General features: G+C 42.5%; 1 protein-coding gene across 2 annotated transcripts in view; it reads right to left on the bottom strand.

The window, feature by feature from the left end:
- iars1 (isoleucyl-tRNA synthetase 1) overlaps window positions 1-26,991 on the bottom strand; it is a 307,104-nt gene that overhangs the window by 6,789 nt on the left and 273,324 nt on the right. For both annotated transcript variants that reach the window (XM_060910911.1, XM_060910910.1), the window contains exon 33: window positions 20,186-20,338. In XM_060910911.1, coding sequence (XP_060766894.1) covers window positions 20,186-20,338 — 153 coding nt within the window. The remainder of the gene's footprint in view (window positions 1-20,185; window positions 20,339-26,991) is intronic.

Raw genomic sequence — 26,991 nt, 5'->3', positions numbered from 1 at the left:
TTTTCCCACATGGGATTTTTGTAATTGCAAACCGAGAAGATCGCTCAAAAGATTTCAACGTTGTCTTTGCTGACTTCTCAAGTTTGTTGAATGGTTGGAATTCTTGGCGTAAATATCTGCCAAAAAGCTAAAAAAAAAAAAAAAACCCTTACAAACCCTTTCAGAAGGACCAAACAAAAGCTGTGATAATCAAAAGGTACATTTTCTTAAAATAAACACCACTTACTTAATATCGAATCAGTCACCTTGGTGAACCATGAGGTGAATTTCGTTTATCATTTTATCTGCCGATTATCTTCCGATACTACGAAGTTATAAAGAGGTTTCTATTATTTCGTTTCTGGTTCTGATTGGTTCCGAAGTTTATCAAGAAGTAGAACGGGTAATCGAACTTGGTCAGGATGAGTGCTGATTGGTTACAAAGTTTCGCTGTTGTTACACTCATTCTTACATTCTTACAACACAATGACATGGTGGCTTCACCACTTGTTCTTGAGTACCTTTGATAATGAGAGATCAACTGTTCGTATCGCAAGAACACGATTCGCCGTTCTGGTGATTGTAATGCTTATGCATATGCGCTATTGTTGCACTCATTCTTACAACACAATGGTCATAGTGGCTCCACCTCCATTAGGCAGTAGCCACAAAAAAAAAAAAAAACGTCTATTGTAGTCGATTTTATCCACACTACCTGAAATTATCATTTTCATCCTTGATTTTAAAACATTTGTTTCCATCCTGAAGATGGTCAGGAAATGTTCACGATAACAACCGAAAACCACCACGATCCTCTTCTTGTTCTGATGCAATGGTGTTCTTGGACTCTCCACTATCTGGAGTGGATTTAAGGGTTGGGTGAGCACCCAGTGCGCTCCCCTGTCCAAAAAAAAATAAAAAAGTTTTAGTACATGGCTACTTGGAATTGTGATTTAATTGTATTGCAGATATCAAGATATGTCTGCAGTTTTTTAATTAATAAGGTTTATAAAAATATATTTTTTTAATTTATGTGGGATTGAGCTGAAGAGCTTATGGTATAAGTTTATATTTAATAGTAGGTCTGAGCTTGGGTTTTTTTCACTCGTGACATGAATGCAGTAAAAGGCAAGCTGGATGAGTCCAGTTGGATTTTAACAGGGTGCGAGAACTTCGTGCATCGACATAACATACTGTATTCCTGGACTGCACTCTGTGCCATCCTTTTATGGTTATAGTATCGGTAACAGGCATGTTCACAAGCCAAAATGATGAGATGCTGCAGCAGGCTTACTGCATACACACACACGTCGGCTGTCCAGCTACTACTCGTATTTATTAATAGTGTATCCCTGTACTCACTATACCCTGTGTATGTACATGGGACACGTGCCGTTTTGGGCTGAGCCTCACTTTGATTTTTACGACAGCGGCTGGATAGGTCTGTGAGAGATGATTTTTGTAACGGCTCTGAAGAAAATCTGCTTGAAATCCCCTGAGTCTTGGGAATGAAAACTTATTATAGGACTTGTTCACATGCAACTCACAATCATTGTATCGTTCTCTCAGTCTATTAGACTCAGGAGCTCAGATTGCAGTTAATGACTTTGTATTATAGACATACAACTCTTGCAGTCTTTGGCCAAGTTTACATTAGACCGTATCTGTTTTGTTTTCTTTGTGGATGCACTGTCCGTTTACATTAAAACGCCTGGAAACAGGAATCCGCCAAGGTCCACGTATTCAATCCAGATCGTGTCTGGTCCGGTGCTGTGTAAACATTGAGAATACGCGGATACGCTGTGCTGAGCTCTAGCTGGCGTCGTCATTGGACAACGTCACTGTGACATCCACCTTCCTGATTCGCTGGCGTTGGTCATGTGACGCGACTGCTGAAAAACGGCGCGGACTTCCGCCTTGTATCACCTTTCATTAAAGAGTATAAAAGTATGAAAATACTGCAAATACTGATGCAAATACTGCCCATTGTGTAGTTATGATGGTCTTTAGGCTTGCCATCCTTCCACTTGCAAGTGGTAAGTGACTTGCGCACAGCGGCTCAGTCCCGAATCATTGCTCGTGCGCTTCACTCGCGCGCTCTGTGAGCTGCGCAGGGCCGGAGTGCGCACCCTCCAGAGGGCACTCGCTGTTCAGGGCGGAGTGATTTGGAGCGCAGCCGCTGAGGAGGAAGCGATGAGCCGCACTGACACATTTCAACTTAAGTGCCGAATTAGTCATGTGATTAGCGTATCCATGTATTGGCGTTGCTGTGTGCACGCGAATCGTGTATTGGCGTTGCTGTGTGCACGCTAATTGTTTTTAAAAACGTTAATCTGATGATCCGCTGATACAGTCTAATGTAAACCCCACCGTTGTTTCCAGTTATCTCGGGATTAAGCTGCGTCTTAAGTGGCCACTTGAAACAGTTGATATGATAAAGCCACTTGATATGGTCATTTTCTTTAAGAGATTTCATTTACAACATGTCTCTGAGAGCTCAAAATGCATCTCTGGGCATTTAAAAACTGCAGAGCTTCCAGGGGCCTCTGGCGGCCCCCGGACCTTACTGGGTTGACACCCCCCTCCCATTTTCCTGGATCCGCCCGACTATCCTCCTTAGCTGCATGAGATTCAAGATTTTCGTCAAACAGGATTACAGCATTTAAAAACACTTTTCAAACTTGGTGCCATTTGAAGAGGATTCAAAATTATCCGAGCAAACCAAAGAAAAACTGAAAGAAATCTCACTTTCACTGGAAGACTTTGCAAAACTTCATTATTTTTGTTGTGTAGCTCAAGCAGAAGGTTGAGTATCCGATGCCACAATTGAGGTTCAGTCTTATGGTTGCTACTGCTGACACTTTTGAGGCATGCACATGCAAAATAAGCATGTACAGTTCATGAAATAGTGAATATTAAAATCCAGATTTCTCACGACCTACAGTGGTGCTTGAAAGTTTGCGAACCCTTTAGAATTTTCTATATTTCTGCATAAATATGACCTAAAACAACATCAGATTTTCACACAAGTCGTAAAAGTAGATAAAGAGAACCCAGTTAAACAAATGAGACAAAAATATTATACTTGGTAATTTATTTATTGAGGAAAATGATCCAATATTACATATCTGTGAGTGGCAAAAGTATGTGAACCCTTGCTTTCAGTATCTGGTGTGACCCCCTTGTGCAGCAATAACTGCAACTACACGTTTGCGGTAACTGTTGATCAGTCCTGCACACCGGCTTGGAGGAATTTTAGCCCATTCCTCCGTACAGAACAGCTTCAACTCTGGGATGTTGGTGGGTTTCCTCACATGAACTGCTCGCTTCAGGTCCTTCCACAACATTTCGATTGGATTAAGGTCAGGACTTTGACTTGGCCATTCCAAAACATTAACTTTATTCTTCTTTAACCATTCTTTGGTAGAACGACTTGTGTGCTTAGGGTTGTTGTCTTGGTGCATGAGCCACCTTCTCTTGAGATTCAGTTCATGGACAGATGTCCTGACATTTTCCTTTAGAATTCGCTGGTATAATTCAGAATTCATTGTTCCATCAATGATGGCAAGCTGTCCTGGCCCAGATGCAGCAAAACAGGCCCAAACCATGATACTACCACCACCATGTTTCACAGATGGGATAAGGTTCTTATACTGGAATGTAGTGTTTTCCTTTCTCCAAACATAATGCTTCTCATTTAAACCAAAAAGTTCTATTTTGGTTTCATCTGTCCACAAAACATTTTTCCAATAGCCTTCTGGCTTGTCCACGTGATCTTTAGCAAACTGCAGACGAGCAGCAATGTTCTTTTTGTAGAGCAGTGGATTTCTCCTTGCAACCCTGCCATGCACACCATTATTGTTCAGTGTTCTCCTGATGGTGGACTCATGAACATTAACATTAGCCAATATGAGAGAGGCCTTCAATTGCTTAGAAGTTACCCTGCGGTCCTTTGTGACCTGGCCGACTATTACACGCCTTGCTCTTGGAGTGATCTTTGTTGGTCGACCACTCCTGGGGAGGGTAACAATGGTCTTGAATTTCCTCCATTTGTACACAATCTGTCTGATTGTGGATTGGTGGAGTCCAAACTCTTTAGAGATGGTTTTATAACTTTTTCCAGCCTGATGAGCATCGACAACACTTTTTCTGAGAAAAAATCCTCAGAAATCTCCTTTGTTCGTGCCATGATACACTTCCACAAACATGTGTTGTGAAGATCAGACTTTGATAGATCCCTGTTCTTTAAATAAAACAGGGTGCCCACTCACACCTGATTGTCATCCCATTGATTGAAAACACCTGACTCTAATTTCACCTTCAAATTAACTGCTAATCCTAGAGGTTCACATACTTTCGCCACTCACAGATATGTAATATTGGATCATTTTCCTCAATAAATAAATGACCAAGTATAATATTTTTGTCTCATTTGTTTAACTGGGTTCTCTTTATCTACTTTTAGGACTTGCGTGAAAATCTGATGATGTTTTAGGTCATATTTATGCAGGAATATAGAAAATTCTAAAGGGTTCACAAACTTTCAAGCGCCACTGTACATGTGCATAAGATTTTTGCACAGCACTATACCGTACGTCATAGGATAGGAATGTACATTTCTTTTCCCCCATTTTTGTTAAAGAATAAGCACCAGGTCGTCATCACTTGTCGACTCCATCGTCACACAACTGTTTTTGTGGAATGCTCACTTTACATTACATTACAGGCATTTAGCAGACGCTCTTATCCAGAGCAACGTACAACACACCCAGAGTAGCCTGGGGAGCAGTTGGGGGTTAGGCGCCTTGCTCAAGAGCACTTCAGCCATTCCTGCTGGTCCAGGGAACTGAACCGGCGACCTTTTTGATCCCAAAGCTGCTTCTCTAATCAGCAGGCCATGGCTTCCCCCGTGTAATCGTGTCTCACTGAATGCGAATATTAAATGTTGTGTTAACTTAGTCAATGAAGATAAAAGTAAAATGAAGAAAACCTTCTACAAGCAGGTATGTCCAAACTTTTGACTTGCTTTGTACACGAAATACTACAATGGAGTTCACTGACTTATTATTTTTTACTAACTAACATGTAATTGAAAAAAGTAATCACTTTCAGTTACACTGTAAAATAAGTAAATATAAATGTACAAATTAGTGCAATTAATGTGCAAAGTAATAAATCTGTGCATTATATTACACTGTTTTAAACTCATTAGGTGCTTAAAGTGTACGTAAGGCCTTATTGTAATGCTTTAAAATGAATATACATTATTAGTAACGACCAAAATGAATTAATAAAGCAGGGGGAAAAACTCATCTCATCTCATTATCTCTAGCTGCTTTATCCTTCTACAGGGTCGCAGGCAAGCTGGAGCCTATCCCAGCTGACTACGGGCGAAAGGCGGGGTACACCCTGGACAAGTCGCCAGGTCATCACAGGGCTGACACATAGACACAGACAACCATTCACACTCACATTCACACCTACGGTCAATTTAGAGTCACCAGGTAACCTAACCTGCATGTCTTTGGACTGTGGGGGAAACCGGAGCACCCGGAGGAAACCCACGCGGACACGGGGAGAACATGCAAACTCCGCACAGAAAGGCCCTCGCCGGCCACGGGGCTCGAACCCGGACCTTCTTGCTGTGAGGCGACAGCACCAACCACTACACCACCGTGCCGCCGGGGGAAAAACTAATATTAATTATTTGTTATCATCAAGCACAAAACTAATCGATAAATCGTGGCGTCCAGATCCCGGAAAAAAGCAGCCTTGCCTCAGGGCAAATCTCACACGACATCGCACGTGGAACGCCGGTTATCTGGGTCATTTCCGTTCATCTGACTCTGTGCTTGTTTACTCGCTGAAATTGGATATTGTTGATGGACTCTTACAAAAATAACGATGTGAAAGCGCTGCGCTGTGTTTGGATGTTCAAATCCATATACAACAGGACATTCAGTTCACGCATTTCCGAGAAATGACACTAATCTAAAGCGACAGTGGGTGAGGTTTGTGCAAACGAAGCGGGCAGATTTCGTGTCGCCTGCTAATAATAAATCTGATTCATTAAGAGTTCACCATCACCAGAATGACCACATGGGAATTATTGGAGCAAAAAGAAACCCATTGATTTAAATGACATTTGATCTGACATTTGGACAGTTCGTCGATTCCCTTATTATCTCACACACACACACGCACACACACACACACACACACAGTGCACCAGACGCAGGATTATGAGCAACATTTACACGCTTGCAACATCCGATCTCATGCACTTTAATAGGAAGAAAAATGCACACGCAATCATTAACTGAAACGTGTTGAATGCTCTCAGATTGCAATATTTGTTTTTAGTTTTGCTCAGGAAAACATGATGAAGGGTAACCACAGCATTCTTCACATCTATCTCTATCCATCTATTTCTCCGTTTCGCACGCTACATTGGAAGACTGTCGTGAACTGAGTGAACTGGCAGTTTCTCGTCTTGGGGGCTCGAAAAGATAACCATTTACTCCAGAATATCCTTGATTGAGACCAAGCTGTTTTCAGATGCTTTCTGCTAAATTATTAATATTGTCATCTCTACATGTTTTAAACTCTTTACTTTTACAGTCTCTGCATGTTTTAAATTTTACTTAACTTTTATTCTATTTTATTCTGCTGTTTTTTTTTAATTGAACTTTTATTTCATTTTATTATTTTATTTCTACTATTGTTTAATTCTTATTTTTCTTCCCCATTTATTTTATGTAATTTTATTTTCTATTGCTTACTGTTTTGCTTTTACTTCTGTAAAGCACATTGAACTGCCACTGTGTATGAAATGTGCTATAGAAATAAACTTGCCTTGCTAATCATCTACCCCTTCATCCAACATATAAGAATCCCAATCACTATCAGAATTCTCTCCAAAACATGATTCCATATCGAGACTGGTCTAACCACTGCTGCGCACATGAATGAAACTGATACCTGGATTGTTACACGTGTGACGTCACACACCCTTTCGGGATCATCCAGATCAGTATCGGCAGATTCCGTGAAAATCAGCTGATTTTCATCAATTTATGGCCTTTTGGATCAGCTATGGTTCAAAAACACATGGTCAATCAACACAATGATTGTTGCTTTGGACAAGAAAAAAAAGTGGAGTTTAGAGGCATTACATACACTTTAAACATGAAACATTACTAGATGTGTGACTGGGATCCTAGAGATCCTATTCACATGACGTCATTCATGCATTACGGCTAGGTCAAAATGTCAACACCGCCATTTTGGATGTAACTAGTGCCCATTTAATACTTTTAGTATTGCTGAAATTCACAAAGTTTTTCAGCATTTGGATGTATAAATGAATCAAGCAAAAAAAAAAAAATCCCCAGCTGTCATTTTATAGGTTTTCTAAAGATCCTGAACGCTGCAGTAAATGCTTACCGAGTGTTAAATGTGATATCGGAGGCTGATAACCGTACACGGGAACCATTAGTGTATAGTAGAATTTGCAGCACACACTTTATATCTGGTTCGTATATAATCTCGGTCATATTAAATTACCAGTTTTTGCAGAGACCCAAAGTACTCACATAAATCTATATGCTGACTTCCTGGAAAACTCTGAACATGTATGTGATAGTATATGGATATTAGAAGCATGATATGTATCGGTACTGAGTATGACCGCTTGTTTATAAAACAATGTGATGGCAGTACTTTAACACCACAGACTCAGCGGATAGTGTTAACACCAGATGGTTGACAGTATTCAGGTTTTAACTGCTGGAACTTTAGTTCTTGTATCAGATTGGGAATTTGCCATCTCGACCAAACTGCTTCCATGTCGTCGCCGCTGCTGGGACTGAATAGTACCAAAGCCCAGATTTGTACACATCTTGATTTACATTTTTCATCCATTTTATGAGGGCGACACGGTGGTGTAGTGGTTAGCGCTGTCGCCTCACAGCAAGAAGGTCCGGGTTTGAGCCCCGTGGCCGGCGAGGGCCTTTCTGTGTGGAGTTTGCATGTTCTCCCCGTGTCCGCGTGGGTTTCCTCCGGGTGCTCCGGTTTCCCCCACAGTCCAAAGACATGCAGGTTAGGTTAACTGGTGACTCTAAATTGACCGTAGGTGTGAATGTGAGTGTGAATGGTTGTCTGTGTCTATGTGTCAGCCCTGTGATGACCTGGCGACTTGTCCAGGGTGTACCCCGCCTTTCACCCGTAGTCAGCTGGGATAGGCTCCGGCTTGCCTGAGACCCTGTAGAACAGGATAAAGCGGCTAGAGATGATGAGATGAGATCCATTTTATGAGCTGAAAATGAAGTGCGGATTTCCATCGGAAGCACTGAACATAGTCGCCATTTTGTAAACTATATTACGTCCTATATGGCCAGCCAGTGGTTGCTATATTTGATAAGTCACATGACTGAATAATCTCTATAGGAGCTAGTGGTTTCACTCCGAGTAGTCAGATGTGCAGCTCATGGGAAATAGAAAAGCCACGATGATTAACATGGGAGCATATCAGATGCAGAACCACCAACACAAGTGTTGCCAGGCAAAACAAACCTCGCCTGGCAGTCTGTCAAGGTCAACATTCATGGTGCTAAATGAAAGCCCATAGGGGACTACCTATAGAGGATGTGCAGTCACGTGACCCATCAGTGTTTACTCCGCCATATTGGACGGCTTCAGGATTGTTTACCTTGCGCGAGCGTAATGGATCCAGGGAGTAATCCCTAAGAAAATTCGGAAAATATCCCATCTACATCGCGCGATTACTTGTCTAAGTTTGTTCAGCATCTTGAAGGTGACGTGAGGCAGCGTTACGTGGAAAAGTGTTCCAGGTTGGGGATTGCAGATCCGTACAACTTGCCGCAATCCTTGTTCAGGGAAATTCGGAGCTGCGGTGCCGGCGATTTGCCCGATCTGGCCTACCATGACATTTACAATTTTCTCGTGAATCGTGTTACACTGGCAAAGCCCTCAAAGCTTACAAGAGCCTGGAAGCTTATAAATATTTTGTTGTGGGATGAGTATCCCAACTATACCTCTGGAAGGTTCCGAAGAAGACTGTCTACTTGATAACCTCACGGGTAAGTGGCATTAAGGCGTTTATCATAAAGAGACTATGCAGGACGTTTTATCGTAAGAATGTTCGAAATCTAAACTCAGTTCCAGATAATGACGGTTGTAAATATGTATGTTTTTGTCTGAAAAAAAATATCACAAATCACCGCTATCTTTATCTGTGCAGAATTATTATTCAATATCAGATATAAATGTATAGGGGTCACAGATATGTCCAGCTTCTATATTCAAACAAATTAAAAAAATATTTTCTTGCACCTCTCTGTGCCTAAAATAACATACATATTCTTTTTCAGTACTTTACACAATCTGATAGGAAGAACTTTATAAACAAGTTATGCATTTGTATACATATTTTATTCTGCACGTCTCTCCTCGTCTGCGGGGAATCTATAAAATGACAGGCCCTCCTTTTGGCCCTGTCTATTGGTACAACCAAATGCTGGACAAGATTATAACCATTCCCGAAAGATCTACTCCCACACACTTGATAATTAGAACGGGTTCGTCTAAGTTCTATGCACGGCCATGCCGTCCAAGATGGCAGATAAACAAATATCACGTGACCTCGTGACGTCACGTGCACGCTCTCTATATGTTGATAATGGTAAAATTTCTCAATCATCAGCTGTCAGGTTATAGCCCTACGAAAATCCATGACCCTGAGTTTGACATTTCAAAGTCAAAGGTCATGGTAGCAACTGAAAGCCCACGTGGGACTTCTTATACGTTGATAATGGTGAACATCTGTCTATCATTAACCATTTTAAAGTTATGAGCCTCTGAAACCCCATGACCTTGAGTTTGACCTTTCAGGGTCACTCATGGTCAAAGGTCATGGTGCCAAATGAGAGCCCATGTATGACTTTCTATACGTCAATAGTATTAAGTATCTGTATCTTGAACCGTTGCACAGTTATGAGCCTCTGAAAATCTGTGACCCTGCGTATGACCTTTCAAGGTCATTCAAGGTCAAGGTGCCAAATGAAAGCCTATATATGACTTCCTATACTTTGATAATATTAAGTATCTCACTATCTTGAACTGTTTTCCAGTCTCTGAAAACCCGTGACCTGACATTTGACCCCTAACCGCTAAGAAAACTAATGAGAGATACCCCGTCATGTAGGATATCAATGGAAGCAGAATTGGAAGATGAACATTTTGGATTTGGTTTGAAGTAAATATGATGAATATGAAGGAAGATATCACGAATTAAAAGATTTTGACCTTTTTGGTGACCTTGACCGGATGACCATCAAAATGTTGGAGGTTCTATTTGAGACCAATGCCCATCTATCATGAAAGGTTCATGAAGATTGGTCCAGCCGTTTTCCCGTAATGTTGCTAACAATAAAAACAAAGAAACCTCACCGAAAACAATACCTCGCCTCCTGGTGGACTCCGTCCCGGGCGAGGTAACGAGACTTACTCAAATCACTTATTCATACATCTTTAATAGCTGCTTTATCCTGGTCATTGTGGTTTAAATGACTTTTGTAAATACCAAGCTCATATAACGAATATGGACGAAGAAATTTAAGTGCAAGAGTGGGCGAGATTGGTCAGAATTCCTTCAGGAGGAAGCAGGAGTGGGATTTACAAACAAAAATAATCCAGTGCACAACTCGACACTTAACCATAACGTTCTATTAACACTCTGCTTTTCTGAGTGCAGTGTTGACTGCAGAACCGGCTTCTTCCGTTTTGAAATATTACATTTAGCCTCCTTTCCTTACCGTCTGCCTCACTGTTTATACAGTCTTGCAGTGTCACGAGACAAACATCTGTGCTCACGTCTGCATGATCAGCAAGTGAGATGTGGCGTAGACTTCATTTTTTAGTCAAACTATTGCCAATTTTTCTACTATTTTTAGAAGAGCTGATAAGAGGAAAGCCTAAACATTAGCAGTCGATGAAGGTAGATAGACATCTTCACTTCGAAAATAAGAAGTAGGATGAGTGTACGGTGTCTTTGAGCAGGCAAAGAGTCATATTTATCTCCATGTCAGCTTGACTGGCTGAACGAAAAAGCTTCAGGGATGTGACCCACTTTCAGCGAGACACCAAAAAAATAAACACATACTCCATTATTACCTGATTGTGGACAGAATGCTGACTTTCAGAACACTCAAATTTAAACACTTCAATGTTAAAAAAAAAAAAAAAAAAACACCCACAAGTTAAAAGGGAAATTTTTTAATACGTGTTCGTGGGCGTTTTCGTATTTCTTTCATTTTAGATAAAAGGGGATTAAAAACTCATAAAATGCTGCTGAATACTTAAGCTGATAAATGTCAGAGAACAAAAAAAAAAAAAAAAAAAAAAGAAATTTATTACATAACTAAAATATTAAAAAAAAAATACAAAACTGTGCAACAGAAAACAATAATTCGTCAAATTCACCATTAATCTACAGAACCGTCTACAAATACCAAGACCAGAAAATTCTAGGCATAAGACAAACAACCAAGATCTCTCTTACACTTCCCAAGTAATTAGGAGGCATCTTAAATCTCCTCACACACACACCCACACGCACTCAGGAGACGCACTGTAATTCAGCAGATTATGGAGAAAATCCCTCGCAAAACTTAGAAAGTAGAAACCATTATGCTCGCTCAGCCCTCATGTGTCCCGTGAATCATCACACACTGAGCGCTGCAGAGTCATTCACTGCTTTCCTTCATGTCTGACTTTGCCTTCAGTACCATCATTTCATTGGTTATGAAAAATATTTTATAATATTACACAAACAAGATCACCATTCTCTCTAATGGAATGAAGCAACATACTTTCAGTTACTTGAAATGTTAAGAAGTATATTAATGAAGTCAACATAAGACAAGCATCAAGAGATGACGACAATGAACACTACATCAGAAAAGAGTGCTCTCTGCCTTTTAACAGATGATTAAAAACATATTGTACAACCCCAATTCCAGAAAAGTTGGGACGCTGTGTAAACTGTAAATAATAGGAACACAGAGTCGTCTCTATCCCCCGCCCTATATACCAAGTTTCAAGATATTTGCCACGTTTTTCAAGTTCTGCTGCAGGAAACCAACCCTACTTCTTTACACCGACCTCAGCAGCCCATGGCATAAGCCCACCAGACCTTTGGTCCAGGTGACCTAAAAATTTTAATTTCTAACATTTCTTAGTATCGAAAGGCACATATACATTACTTAATCAACACGTATACCAACTTTCAACACCATACCACTCATAGTTTTCAAGTTCTGCTCCGGAAACAAAAGCTACCCCTAAGACTAACCTGAGAGACCAAGTCTGAAATTGTTTTCATGAAAACATGAAAAGTTAAAATTTCTCAAATTTCTTAGTATGAAAAGGCACATCTACATCACCTTGTTAACATGTATACCAAGTTTCAAATCCGTATCATGAATATTTTTGGATATATGCTCCGGAAACGAACACTGCTCTTAGAAACTAAGTCAAAATCTATTTTTTTTATACAAAAATTTTAAAAATCCTTTTTTTCAAAAATCCAAAATAGCAAAACGCACCAGTTTACATGTTGCTTGATATGTATACCAAATTTCATGAATATATCTTCAGTAATTTTAAAGATATGGCCTGGAAACGAAAGCATGACCAGCCGGCCGGAACCCGTTTCTATATCCCCCATCAAACTTCATTTGGGCAGGGGATAAAAACAGAATGCGATAATTTGCAAAATCATGGAAACACAATATTTCATTGAAAATAGTACAAAGACAACTGTGGGTGGTAGAAATGGGCAACTGGACTTACTTGCTTGATTCTTGAAAACGTTTCACCTCTCGTCCGAAAGGCTTCCTCAGTTCACAGACACATTGGGTGGAGTTAGCGAAAGTGGGTGGACGTTCGCTAACTCCACCCAATGTGTCCACCCACTTCCAGCCAGCACGGTTCAGCGTGGTTGTAGTCGAAATGCAACCCCAACAGCCCCACTCAGCCCAACTCAGCACCGCACGGCTCAGCCCAACTCAGCCGCGTTGGTAGTGGAAAACCCCCTATAGATGAGCTGGTCATCAGAATTCTGATTCTGATCCAGGAGAGGATAAATATCTGATACTCCCTATTAGTTGTACAGAACTGAGGAAGCCTTTCGGACGAGAGGTGAAACGTTTTCAAGAATCTTCAAGCAAGTCCAGTTGCCCATTTCTACCGCCCACAGTTTACTATGACCTGGATGATTGAGAATCTTCACAGACATGTTACAAAGACAACATATCACATGTTGAAACTGAGAAATTGTATTGTTTTTTTTTTAAAATATATGTTCATTTTGAATTTGATCAGCAACACGTTTCAAAAAATTTGTGACAGGGTCATGTTTACCTCGGTGTTGCATCACCTCTACTTTTAACAACACTCTATAAACATTTGGGAACTGAAGAGACCAGTTGCTGTAGTTTTGAAAGAGAAACGTGGTCCCATTCTTGCCTGATATACAGTAGCTCACCAGTTTGAGGTCTCCTTTGTCCTGTTTTGCGCTTCATAATGCGCCAAATATTTGAAATGGGAGACAGGTCTGGACTGCAGGCAGGCCAGTTTAGCACCCGGACTCTTTTACTACAGAGCCATGCGGTCGTAATATGTGCAGAAAGCAGTTTGGCATTGTCTTGCTGAAAGAAGGAAGGCCTTCCCTGAAAAAGATTTTGTCTGGATGGCAGCATATTGCTCTGAAATGTGTGTGTATATATCATTCAGCATTAATAAACAACAAAATTTCTCCGTTTCAACATTTGATATGTTGTGGAATATAGGGTTTCCATGATTTGCAAATCACATTTTATTTTTATTGACAATTTACAACGTGTCTTGACTTTTCTGGAATTGGGGTTATAGATTAATCATCCCACTCTTCACATTTCCCAATTCACCATAGTCGGGTTTGTATCCAAATGATGATGAAGATGTACCGTAGAACACCCATAATACACTTCTGCAGTTGATAGAAAACAAGGAATAAAGGACCTTTTCAGACACAGGAACTGTGTATTAGGAGCGGATACATACACTCTACAGCCTTGTATAAAGTCTTCAACCTCCTTAAAAGTAAATCAGACTCATCTGGATTACAAATGACATTTACACAGATTCATCCAGCCAGTACTTTTTTTTTTTTTAAATAAAAATTGTGGTTTACAGGCGTCTTTAAGAGTATACTGGCTGGAGCAATCTGTGTGTAAGGGTCATTTGTGACCTATAACCTCAATTCAGGAAAAAGTTGGGACTGTATGTTGAAATTGAAATTAAAACTGGAAACAGTGATTTGTAAAGACCTCATGAATTTTACTGTTTTTTTTCCAAAATAAAAATTTATTGCAATTTTGATTCTTGCAACACATTTCAAAAACAGTTGGGTTAGTAAAGTATTTACTACTTTATAAATGTTGCGAATTAATAATGGTGGGAAGTGATGAAGCGGCTCAGATGTTATGTTGTCCCATTCTTCCTGTAAACAGGGCTTAAGCTGTGCAACAGTACGGGGTCGTCGTTGCCATATTTTTTGTTTCGAAATTCGCCACACATTCTCTATTGGGTACAGAAGGGACACCCTCTTCTTCCACAGCCATGCCTTTGTAATGTGTGTAGAATGTGGTTTTGCATTGTCTTGGCAAAATATCCCTGGAAAAGGTGTCGTCTTGAAGGCAGCAGAAGGTTGTTGCTCCAAAATCTCAATGTACTTTTCTGCATTAATGCTGCCATCACAGAAGTGCAAGTTCCCTTTGCCAAGGGCACCGACACAACCCCATACCAGGTTTACCTTGATGGTGCTTTGCACACTATTGGCATTATCTTAACCAGCTTCATGAGGTAGTCACCTGGAATGCTTTTCAATTAACAGGTGCCTCGTCAAAAGTTAATTAGTGCAATTTCCAGCCTTCTTAATGTGTTTGAGATCAAACAGTAAATAGGGAATAATAAAAAATACAGTAAATAGCCCTATAACATAACTATAGTAATCCGTATTACAACCCCGATTCCAAAAAAAGTTGGGACAAAGTACAAATTGTAAATAACAACGGAATGCAATGATGTGGAAGTTTCAAAATTCCATATTTTATTCAGAATAGAACATAGATGACATATCAAATGTTTAAACTGAGAAAATGTATCATTTAAAGAGAAAAATGAGGTGATTTTAAATTTCATGACAACAACACATCTCAAAAAAGTTGGGACAAGGCCATGTTTACCACTGCGAGACATCCCCTTTTCTCTTTACAACAGTCTGTAAACATCTGGGGACTGAGGAGAGAAGTTGCTCAAGTTTAGGGATAGGAATGTTAACCCATTCTTGTCTAATGTAGGATTCTAGTTGCTCAACTGTCTTAGGTCTTTTTTGTCGTATCTTCCATTTTATGATGCGCCAAATGTTTTCTATGGGTGAAAGATCTGGACTGCAGGCTGGCCAGTTCAGTACCCGGACCCTTCTTCTACGCAGCCATGATGCTGTAATTGATGCAGTATGTGGTTTGGCATTGTCATGTTGGAAAATGCAAGGTCTTCTCTGAAAGAGACGTCATCTGGATGGGAGCATATGTTGCTCTAGAACCTGGATATACCTTTCAGCATTGATGCGGTCTTTCCAGATGTGTAAGCTGCCCATGCCACACGCACTAATGCAACCCCATACCATCAGAGATGCAGGCTTCTGAACTGAGCGCTGATAACAACTTGGGTCGTCCTTCTCCTCTTTAGTCCGAATGACACGGCGTCCCTGATTTCCATAAAGAACTTCAAATTTTGATTCGTCTGACCACAGAACAGTTTTCCACTTTGCCACAGTCCATTTTAAATGAGCCTTGGCCCAGAGAAGACGTCTGCGCTTCTGGATCATGTTTAGATACGGCTTCTTCTTTGAACTATAGAGTTTTAGCTGGCAACGGCAGATGGCACGGTGAATTGTGTTCACAGATAATGTTTTCTGGAAATATTCCTGAGCCCATTTTGTGATTTCCAATACAGAAACATGCCTGTATGTGATGCAGTGCCGTCTAAGGGCCCGAAGATCACGGGCACCCAGTATGGTTTTCCAGCCTTGACCCTTACGCACAGAGATTCTTCCAGATTCTCTGAATCTTTTGATGATATTATGCACTGTAGATGATATGTTCAAACTCTTTGCAATTTTACACTGTCAAACTCCTTTCTGATATTGCGCCACTATTTGTCGGCGCAGAATTAGGGAGATTGGTGATCCTCTTCCCATCTTTACTTCTGAGAGCCGCTGCCACTCCAAGATGCTCTTTTTATACCCAGTCATGTTAATGACCTATTGCCAACTGACCTAATGAGTTGCAGTTTGGTCCTCCAGCTGTTCCTTTTTTGTACCTTTAATTTTTCCAGCCTCTTATTGCCCCTGTCCCAACTTTTTTGAGATTTGTTGCGGTCATGAAATTTCAAATGAGCCAATATTTGGCATGAAATTTCAAAATGTCTCACTTTCGACATTTGATATGTTGTCTATGTTCTATTGTGAATACAATATCAGTTTTTGAGATTTGTAAATTATTGCATTCCATTTTTATTTACAATTTGTACTTTGTCCCAACTTTTTTGGAATCGGGGTTGTATGTCAAGAACCGCTCAACTAATAGCACTGGGGAAACCATGGCCGAAAGGTTACAGAAGCAGCTTTGGGACCAAAAGGTTGCCAGTTCGATTCCCTGGACCAGCAGGAATGGCTGACGTGCCCTTGAGCAAAGCACCAAACCCCTACTGCTCCCCAGGCTACTCTGGGTGTGTTGTACATCACTCTGGATAACAGCATCTGCTAAATGCCATTAATGCAATATAATAATAGTACTGCAGGTGGTTCAACCTTCATATATATTTCCAGTCAGTGAAGAGAATTAAAGGACGTCCTCCTTCAAGAAACACACATGCAATACCTGTTCCAAAAAAAAGTTGTATGCTCCCTGACTGACTTTATCCTGGAAAAGCAAACACTAGCCAGAGGTACTGCCCACATCGGCTGGGCAATGTGACGATATGCATCAGAGTTACTTATTGGCCCTTGTTAAATAATTTCCATCTCTAAGCATTAATAAAAGAATATCAGTAGTAGCAGAGCTTTATTTTGTTTAGTTCTCCTCACCACGGTTGTAAAGAGTGGTTATTATCTGGGTGCCCCCAGTCTGATCTGCCTCACAGTCAAGTCAAGTTAATTGGTATAGCGCTTTTAACAACAGACACTGTCGCAAAGCAGCGTTACAGAAATTTAAAGACTTTAAACATGAGCTAATTTTATCCATAATCTATCCCCAATGAGCAAGCCTGTGGTGACGGTGGCAAGGAAAAACCACCTCAGACGACATGAGGAAGAAACCTCGAGAGGAACCAGACTCAAAAGGGAACCCATCCTCATTTGGGTGATAACAGACGACGTGATTATAAATAACTCACTTCTATAACTGTCTCCTACAGATTCACGAAGTATAACTGTGTAACCAGGAAATTCATTCCAGGTTAAACATGAAGTCTGTTTCGTTGAAGTTATAAACTGTTCGTGGATGGAAACTTGAGTGCAAAACTGTTCATGAGAACTGCAGTCCTAAAGTTAGCAAGTTAACTGTAGTCCTCAGACATAAAAACATTACTGCAAGTGTCCCGAGCGTCTTCCAAGTATGACTTTCGACTGTCCGTATGGGGCCGTCCTCCACAGGGACAACATGATGAGACTCCAGCCAGATGTATGGCATCAGGATGGATCAGGCAGGTCATGGTGCCTTTGTTTGGGCAGTGGTGGCTCAATGGTTACAGGCCCTGGTTTACTGATGACCTTAACCCTAGGTTGGGGGTTCATGCTGCCACTGTTGGACCCTTGAGCAAGGCTCTTAAGCCTGTCTGCTCCATGGGTGCTATATCATGGCTCTGACCTCAGCTTCCTAGACAAGCTGGGATATGCGGAGAAAAGATCTTCACTGTATTCTGAATGTACAAATTTCCATCACCTTTCTGTCCGATCAATTCAGTCAGGCCATTCCCCTCTGATCTCTCTCATCAACAAGATGTCTTCACCCAGAAAGCCGCCATTCCCTGGATTTTTCTTGGTTTTAGCACCACTCTGATGTTTCATGTGAGCATTAACTGAAGTTCCTGAGATGCATCTGCAGGATATTGTGCACTGTACTGCTTCCACATCAGTGGCGGCTGCTGGTTTTTAAAACAGGGGAAGCCCATTTTACGCATTCATCATAAAACCTGTAGGCCGGATATCAAAGCATAGAAAGGTGTGCCCCATTAGCATAGTGAACTAGACAACCCTACCTAGTGGCAGAAAGTATTTTTGCTTGTACATTTCATGTTATAGTCTGGCTTGCCAGGCTAGTGCCTCATATCCTTAATCAAAAATATCAAACATCCAAAAATCACTGGCTATTCAACGAAGAGCCTTGAACATCATACCCTGATATGCAACACAGAGTCTTTAACACAACACCCAGCTGTGCAACACATCCTTGAACATCTTCTGCAACACAGTCTGGAAATTCATAACCAGGTAGGCTATGCAACACACAGAACCTTGAATATTATACCCAGGTATAACCTATAACACAGAGCCCACCATTCTCTTAACATTACTGAAGTGTGTATATACTTCAGATTCATGAACATGAACACTATTTATACACAAATTCTGCCCTCCGCTCCTTTTCCAGAAAATGGTCTGTGACCCTGTCATACCAGCTGGTTGTGCTTTCCAGAGACTTTACCAATTTCTGTTAGCAGCTAGCACTGCAGATCCCAATAAGGCTCAAGCTAGCCTACAACCAGATTGAACTACAAATGAAATAAATGAGTGAATTCACGAATGATCAAACTGATAGAATGGATGAAAGTTAACGGAGCACAACGAGTAATATTTACATTTATTTACAGAGCAATGTACAGAGAGTCAATGAGAAGAACCGTTTATATGAAAAGAAATTCGGACAGCACTTTGGCACACGACTACACTTTCTCGACATCCGCTAGGGACTGACTGATCATGCTTCCGTGTTCCTCGCCGAAGTACCGCCCTCCTCATGTCTTTCAAACACCACCTCCAATAATCCTTCATCAGCCCGGCTTCTTGTCCCTCCCACCATCTCGTTTAGTCCCAGAGAAGCCCGGCTTCCCTGGAAGTGACGATTTTGTTGATTTTAACCAATAACAACTAGCCGAAATTGGCTGTTCAGAGCCGTCTCGTAGACTGCAACGGATACCCGGCTGCCAGTCAGTGTTGCCAGATACTGCTGACGTTTTCCATCCCAAAATATGTTCAAAACCCGCCAAAATGCACTTAAAACCGCCCAATCTGGCAACACTGCTGCCAGTCCATAGAGCCCATTGAAATGAGAAAGGTTACAGCCTGGCAGCAAAGGTGATTCTCGTAGCGAACTGCAAGTTCGTCAGACATCACTCAAATAAGTTACAGGATAGTTATGAACATAAATACAATCTTGGGCATATATTATGTTATGCAAGTTATTGTTTTAATGAGAATTCAACGTCGTAGACGCCGCAGTTTGGGGAGAGAATTTTAGGGGAAGCTCGGCTTCCCTTGTTGTCTCTGGGAAATTGACCCTGTTGCACATGATAGTCTGATTGGATATGAATAATCAGGTCTAAACATTTTCCTTAAATTAAAATGGATGGGGAGTATATATCATGAGTGCACCCAGTGCCACCTTCTGAATCGACTGCCAAATTTTGAATATAGCATACATGTAATCCTTCACTGTCCTACATATATACTGCCTCAAACTGTTTTCTTACCGATACCTTCAAAGCCTTACAAGGACAACTGAGCTGTGCGAAAGCATAGACATTAAGGCAGAAGCCTTCTTTCTTGGACACACTTGTATCCACCCAGGCTTGGTTTGGATAGAAAATATAATGTTTCATTGCGTATAAAGTCTTTAATAAATCGGATTATTATATAATTAAAGTTCCACACAATAACAGTGTTCCTTACTCTAATTTCAGCCACTAACAGCATGGGGAACTACATCCTCACCCACATCACTTCCATTATTTATATTTGGAAAATAAATAGCTGTTTCACCCCATGATGTCCTTCAGGGTGTATCGAGCAAACTTCCCATACCTTCTTTAAGCTCCTCATCCGTATAGAGTTTAATCTTCCTTCCTCTCAGACCGAACACTTTAGCAGTTTCAGTGATCAGGGCCGTGGGACGGAGGCTGTTTTGGCCCGCAGGATTAGCGAGCAGCAACGTGCCGACATTGCCCCTCTGGCACTCTGAATGAGGATGAAAGTCTTAGTGTTAATAGTTTAACATGACAAATGCACACCAAATGAAATGAGCAGATTAATTCCATAACACACACAGTACATAGAACTAAATACTATTGCACATCTGTGGTGTAATAACCTGACACAATGACCTACACTTGGGCCAGTTGTCTGCTATCAAGATAACACCATATAATAATAATAATAATAATAATAATAGGTCTTTACTGTAAAAAAAGAAAACACAGTTGTGGTCAGAAGTTTACATACAGGTGACATGAATGTCATGGCAATATTTGGGCTTTCAGTAATTTCTTTGAACTGTTCTTTCTGTGGCAGAATGTACAGCGTACAGCTTTAATTAAAAAAACCCACGAATTTGGTGCACAAGTTTTAATTTTCCCCTCCTTGAACTGCCACCTTATTGTGGTGGAGGGGTTTGTGTGCTTGAATGATCCTAGGAGCTATGTTGTCGGGGGCATTATGCCCCTGTCAGGGTTTCCCAAGGCAGACAGGTCCTAGGTGACAGGCCAGACTAAGAGCAGTTCACCAAAACCCCTATGGAGAAAAATCCGAGGACCGTGACGTCGCCCGGGATGACGCAGCCGGGGCCCCACCCTGGAGCCAGGCCCGGGGTTGGGGCTCGTATGCGAGCGCTTGGTGGCCGGGCCTTTGCCCATGGGGCCCGGCCGGGCTCAGCCCGAAGAGCTGACGTGGGCCCGACCTCCTGTGGGTTCACCACCCACAGAGGTAGCAGTAGGGGACTGGTGCAATGTGGATTGGGTGGCAGTCGAAGGCAGGGGCCTCGACGACCTGATCCCCGGACACAGCGGCTGGCTGTTGGGACATGGAATGTCACTTCGCTGGGGGGGAAAGAGCCTGAGCTTGTGCGGGAGGTTGAGAGGTACCGGCTAGAGATAGTCGGGCTCACCTCCACGCACAGCTTGGGCTCTGGAACCCAGCTCCTCGAGAGGGGCTGGACTCTCCACTTCTCTGGAGTCGCCCGTGGTGAGCGGCGGCGGGCTGGTGTGGGCTTGCTTATAGCTCCCCAGCTCAGCCGCCATGTGTTGGAGTTTACCCCAGTGAACGAGAGGGTCGCCTCGCTGCGCCTTCGGATTGGGGAGAGGGCTCTTGCTGTTGTTTGTGCCTATGGCCCAAATAGCAGTATAGAGTATCCGGCCTTCTTGGAGTCCCTGGGAGAGGTACTGAGGAGTGCTCAGACTGGGGACTCCATTGTGTTACTGGGGGACTTCAATGCTCACGTGGGAGATGACAGTGACACCTGGAGGGGCGTGGTTGGGAGGAACGGCCTCCCCGATCTGAACCCGAGTGGTGTTTTGTTATTGGACTTCTGTGCTAGTCATGGTTTGTCCATAACGAACACCATGTTCGAGCATAGGGGTGTCCATAAGTGCACGTGGCACCAGGACACCTTAGGTCGGAGGTCAATGATAGACCTTGTAGTCGTTTCATCTGATCTCCGGCCCTATGTCTTGGACACTCGGGTGAAGAGAGGGGCTGAGCTGTCAACTGATCACCACCTGGTGGTGAGTTGGATCCGCTGGCGGAGGAGGAAGCTGGACAGACCTGGCAGGCCCAAACGTATGGTGAGGGTCTGCTGGGAACGTCTGGCCGAGCACTCTGTCGGGGAGGTCTTTAACTCCCACCTCCGGGAGAGCTTTTCCCAGCTTCCGAGGGAGGCGGGGGACATTGAGTCTGAGTGGACCATGTTCTCTACCTCCATTGTGGACGCAGCTGTTCAGAGCTGTGGCCGCAAGGTCTCCGGTGCCTGTCGTGGCGGCAATCCCCGAACCCGGTGGTGGACACCAGAAGTAAGGGATGCCGTCAAGCTGAAGAAGGAGTCCTATCGGGCCATGTTAACCTCCAGGACTCCCGAGGCAGCTGACGGGTATCGGCAGGCCAGGCGTGCTGCAGCTCGGGCAGTTGCGGAGGCAAAAACTCGGAACTGGGAGGAGTTCGGGGAGGCCATGGAGAAGGACTATCGGTCGGCCTCGAAGAAATTCTGGCAAACCGTCCGGCGCCTCAGGAGGGGGAAGCAGTACTCTGCCAACACTGTTTACAGTGCGGGTGGGGAGCTGTTGACCTCGACTGGGGACATTGTCGGGCGGTGGAAGGAATACTTTGAGGATCTCCTCAATCCCACCGTCATGTCTTCCACTGAGGAGACTGAGGCTGATGACTCAGAGGTGGACTCGTCCATTACCCAAGCCGAAGTCACTGAGGTGGTTTGCAAGCTCCTCGGTGGCAAGGCACCGGGGGTGGATGAGATCCGCCCTGAGTATCTCAAGTCTCTGGATGTTGTGGGGCTGTCTTGGTTGACACGCCTCTGCAACATCGCGTGGCGGTCAGGGACAGTGCCTCTGGAGTGGCAGACTGGGGTGGTGGTCCCTCTTTTTAAGAAAGGGGACCGGAGAGTGTGCCCCAATTATAGGGGAATCACACTTCTCAGCCTCCCAGGGAAGGTTTACTCCAGGGTACTGGAGAGGAGAATTCGACCAATAGTCGAACCTCGGATCCAGGAGGAACAATGCGGTTTTCGTCCTGGTCGCGGAACACTGGACCAGCTCTATACCCTTCATAGGGTGCTCGAGGGTTCATGGGAGTTTGCCCAACCAGTCCACATGTGCTTTGTGGATCTGGAGAAGGCATTCGACCGTGTCCCCCGTAGTATTCTGTGGGGGGTGCTTCGGGAGTATGGGGTTCGGGGCTCTTTGCTAAGGGCTGTCCGGTCCCTGTACGAACGGAGCAGGAGTCTGGTTCGCATTGCCGGCAGTAAGTCAGACCTGTTCCCAGTGCATGTTGGACTCCGGCAGGGCTGCCCTTTGTCACCGGTTCTGTTCATAATTTTTATGGACAGAATTTCTAGGCGCAGCCAGGGGCCAGAAGGAATCCTGTTTGGGAACCACAGGATTTCATCTCTGCTTTTTGCGGATGATGATGTCCTGTTGGCTTCTTCAAACCAGGACCTTCAGCATGCACTGGGGCGGTTTGCAGTCGAGTGTGAAGCGGCTGGGATGAGAATCAGCACCTCCAAGTCCGAGGCCATGGTTCTCGACCGGAAAAGGGTGGCTTGCCCTCTCCAGGTTGGTGGAGAAGTTCTGCCTCAAGTGGAGGAGTTTAAGTATCTCGGGATCTTGTTCACGAGTGAGGGAAGGATGGAGCGTGAGATCGACAGGCGGATCGGTGCAGCCTCCGCAGTGATGCGGTCGCTTTACCGGTCCGTTGTGGTGAAGAAGGAGCTGAGCCAAAAGGCGAAGCTCTCAATTTACCGGTCGATCTACGTTCCGACTCTCACCTATGGTCATGAGCTTTGGGTAATGACCGAAAGGACAAGATCGCGGATACAAGCGGCCGAAATGAGTTTCCTTCGCAGGGTGGCTGGGCGCTCCCTTAGAGATAGGGTGAGAAGCACAGTCACTCGGGAGGAGCTCGGAGTAGAGCCGCTGCTGCTCCACATCGAGAGGAATCAGCTGAGGTGGCTCGGGCATCTTTTTCGGATGCCTCCTGGACGCCTCCCTGGGGAGGTGTTCCAGGCATGTCCCCCCGGGAGGAGGCCCCGGGGAAGACCCAGGACACGCTGGAGGGACTATGTCTCTCGGCTGGCCTGGGAACGCCTCGGTGTTCTTCCCGAGGAGCTGGCCGAGGTGTCTGGGGAAAGGGAAGTTTGGGCTTCCCTGCTTAGACTGCTGCCTCCGCGACCCGGTCCCGGATAAAGCGGAAGAAGACGAGACGAGACGAGACGAGACGAGTTTTAATTTTCTTTGGGTTTTCTGAAATCAATACAGGGTCAAAAATTTATATATGCTCACTCAGATTATTAATTCAGAGGTGCTGAAACGTCCAAAATGTCTCTTATCTTGCCAAAGCCGAGGTCTCTTAACTTCCTGTTAGTGATCATGATTGACTACAGCTGGTAGCTTCTCTGTGCCTTCATGAAAAGGGTTTGTTTACAGCACTTATTGAATTGACCAACACACAGTAAAATGGGAAAGTCCAAGGAGCTCAGTGCAGATCTGAGAAAGAGGATCGCAGATGTACACAACTCTGGAATGTCTCTTGGAGCCATTTCTAAACAACTGCAAATTCCAAGATCAGTTCAAACTATTGTATGCAAGTTATTGTGAGGTGTAGTCACTTTGCAAAGCCACTTTGCTTCAAGAAAACCTCAGCTGAAAGGGAATTGTTTTGGATGGTCAGGAACAACCTGGGAACCACCATGGCACAGCCCTGCCATGAACTGGAAGCTGATGGATCGCTGTCTACAGTTCAGATCACCATGGACTAAGAGGCTGCTATCCAAGAAATAACCCCCGATCCAAAATTGACACCTTCAAGCTTAACTAAAGTTTGAAGCTGACCACAGGGACAAAGAAAAAGTCTTCTGGAGGAAAGCTGTATGGTCAGAGGAGACAAAGATTGAGTTGTTTGGCCACAATGACCACCATGTACAGAGGGATACTGTACCAGCTGGTGGTGGTGGTAGGATCATCATGCTCTGGGGCTGTTTTGCTGCCAGTGGAACTGGTTCATTGCACAAAGTGGATGGAATAATGAAGGAGGAGGACTACCTCAGAATTCTTCAGCATCAGAAACTTGAACACGACTTGGGAGTTACAAACAGGACAATGAACCCAAACACGCATCAGAACTGGTTGTGGAGGATAAAGCAGGCTAACATTAAGCTTAAAACAAGCCTTGACTTCAACCCTGTTGAAAGTATATGGACGGTACTTATAAGTCGAGTCCATGCCAAGAAAAAAAAAAAAAAAGCCAAATTTAATTGAACTCTACCCATTCTACCATGAAGAGTCGTGAAATATCCAACCAGATATTCTGCCAGAAGCTTGTTCATGGTAAACAAAAATGTTTGGTCAAGGTGAATCTTGCAAAGAGACATTTTACCCAAATATTAGGTGTGCTGTATGTATATGTTTGACCCTGTGTTGATTTCAGAAAACCCAAAGAAAATTAAAACTTGTGCACCAAATTCTAGTGTTTTTTTTTTTATTAAAGATGTACGCTGTACAATCATTCTGCCACAGAAAAAGAACAGTTCAAAGAAATTACTGAAAGCCCAAATATTGCCATGACATTTATTTCCAAGATGGCATTCATGTCACTGTATGTAAACTTCTGACCACAACTGTATCCTATGTTACAATGACAATATAAAACTAAAAAGGGCAGGAAAATACAGAATAGTAGAAAATATATAAAACCCAAGTACAAACTAATTTATAAATACAAAAGTACAAGTAATAGTACTACATGAGATCAATAATAACAAATAATAATAATAATAATAATAATAAATATTAAATACAACTTCTAATAAAAAACTAAATTGTATCTAAAAATTAGGCGGCTTACAAAAGAGCTCATAAAACGCTTATTTTAGGTTTCTTAATTGACTTTCTTCTAAACTGATATCTGGTATTTTAACCTTAGGCATCATATTATATAACGGATGACTCTCCAACCTCATAGCATTAGTGTATATTTTCTTATCTTGATTTTCTAGGAGTTTATGAACATCTACACTATTTGAGATGTATCTACATTTCTTATATCCATCCAAAAAACATTGAACTGTTGTTAATTCGGCTTCTGCGGCCCTGTAGACCGCAAGCCCATATGAAATATGAAGTAGTACGATGGTATTGAATAAATAGTCAATTTCCACAGGCTCTACAATACCTACAGGCTACCAGCATTACGTTTTAAAAATTAAATATTCTCTATAGGAAACAGAGCTGGGCGATCAATGTTTACTGATGCATTAATACAATTTAATAAGATTTGCATGAAAAATCCACAATGCTGTATACATACACAATATACTTTTTTTTTTGAGAAATAACACTAAATACTGCAGCGTTAACAGGTCAAACACTGAAGGTGTGTCAGTTTAAAAGCAATACAATCATCTCATACAACATTGTAATCTGTACAAAGAACTGATGTGTATACATTTTTTCCTCGAAACACAGAATTTAGACGAATACATTTTTATACTCTTCGGAAAAACTATTTAAAAAAAAAAAAAACCTATGGAAAAAACCTTAGCCCTTGAATTTAATGGAATTTTGACAGAGGTAGTACCAGCAATGAAGTCACAAAAGTACACCATGACCTTATTTCTCTACTTGGGTTAAAATCACAAAATTACTAAATCGGTATTCCCGTTTCATATTTAGCATTATATCCCTCATCAAAAAATTCCTGTGCAGGGATTGGCCAAGCATGGCTCACGTGACATAAAATAGTTCCACCACTGATGAAGCAATGTGTCTCAGGACAAAAAAAACCCCAAGACGACATGCCCTGTGCCCGAAATCGCGCCCTACTCACTATATAGGGCACTATATAGTGAGGACGCCATTTTGTAATGCTGTCCGAAACCTTAGTGAGGATTATTTGCACCCTATATAGTGCACTCAAAGTATCCCACAATACATCATGAAAAGTAGTGTACAACGATGGTCACTAACCAAAGCAATGTATCCCATCATGTATTGCGGTCGCACTGAAAGAAATCAAATTAAAAGTCTCAAATTTGATTTAATAAAAGGCAGCAGCAAATAAAAAAAGTATTCAGGCTTGATTTAAAAGAACTGAAAGATGCAGGCACTTTGTAT

This window comes from Neoarius graeffei, chromosome 26 (genome assembly GCF_027579695.1).
Source record: "Neoarius graeffei isolate fNeoGra1 chromosome 26, fNeoGra1.pri, whole genome shotgun sequence".
Classification (NCBI taxonomy): domain Eukaryota; kingdom Metazoa; phylum Chordata; class Actinopteri; order Siluriformes; family Ariidae; genus Neoarius; species Neoarius graeffei.
The sequence above is the reverse complement of the archived record's forward strand: the minus strand, read 5'-3'. Positions and strand labels throughout refer to the sequence as shown.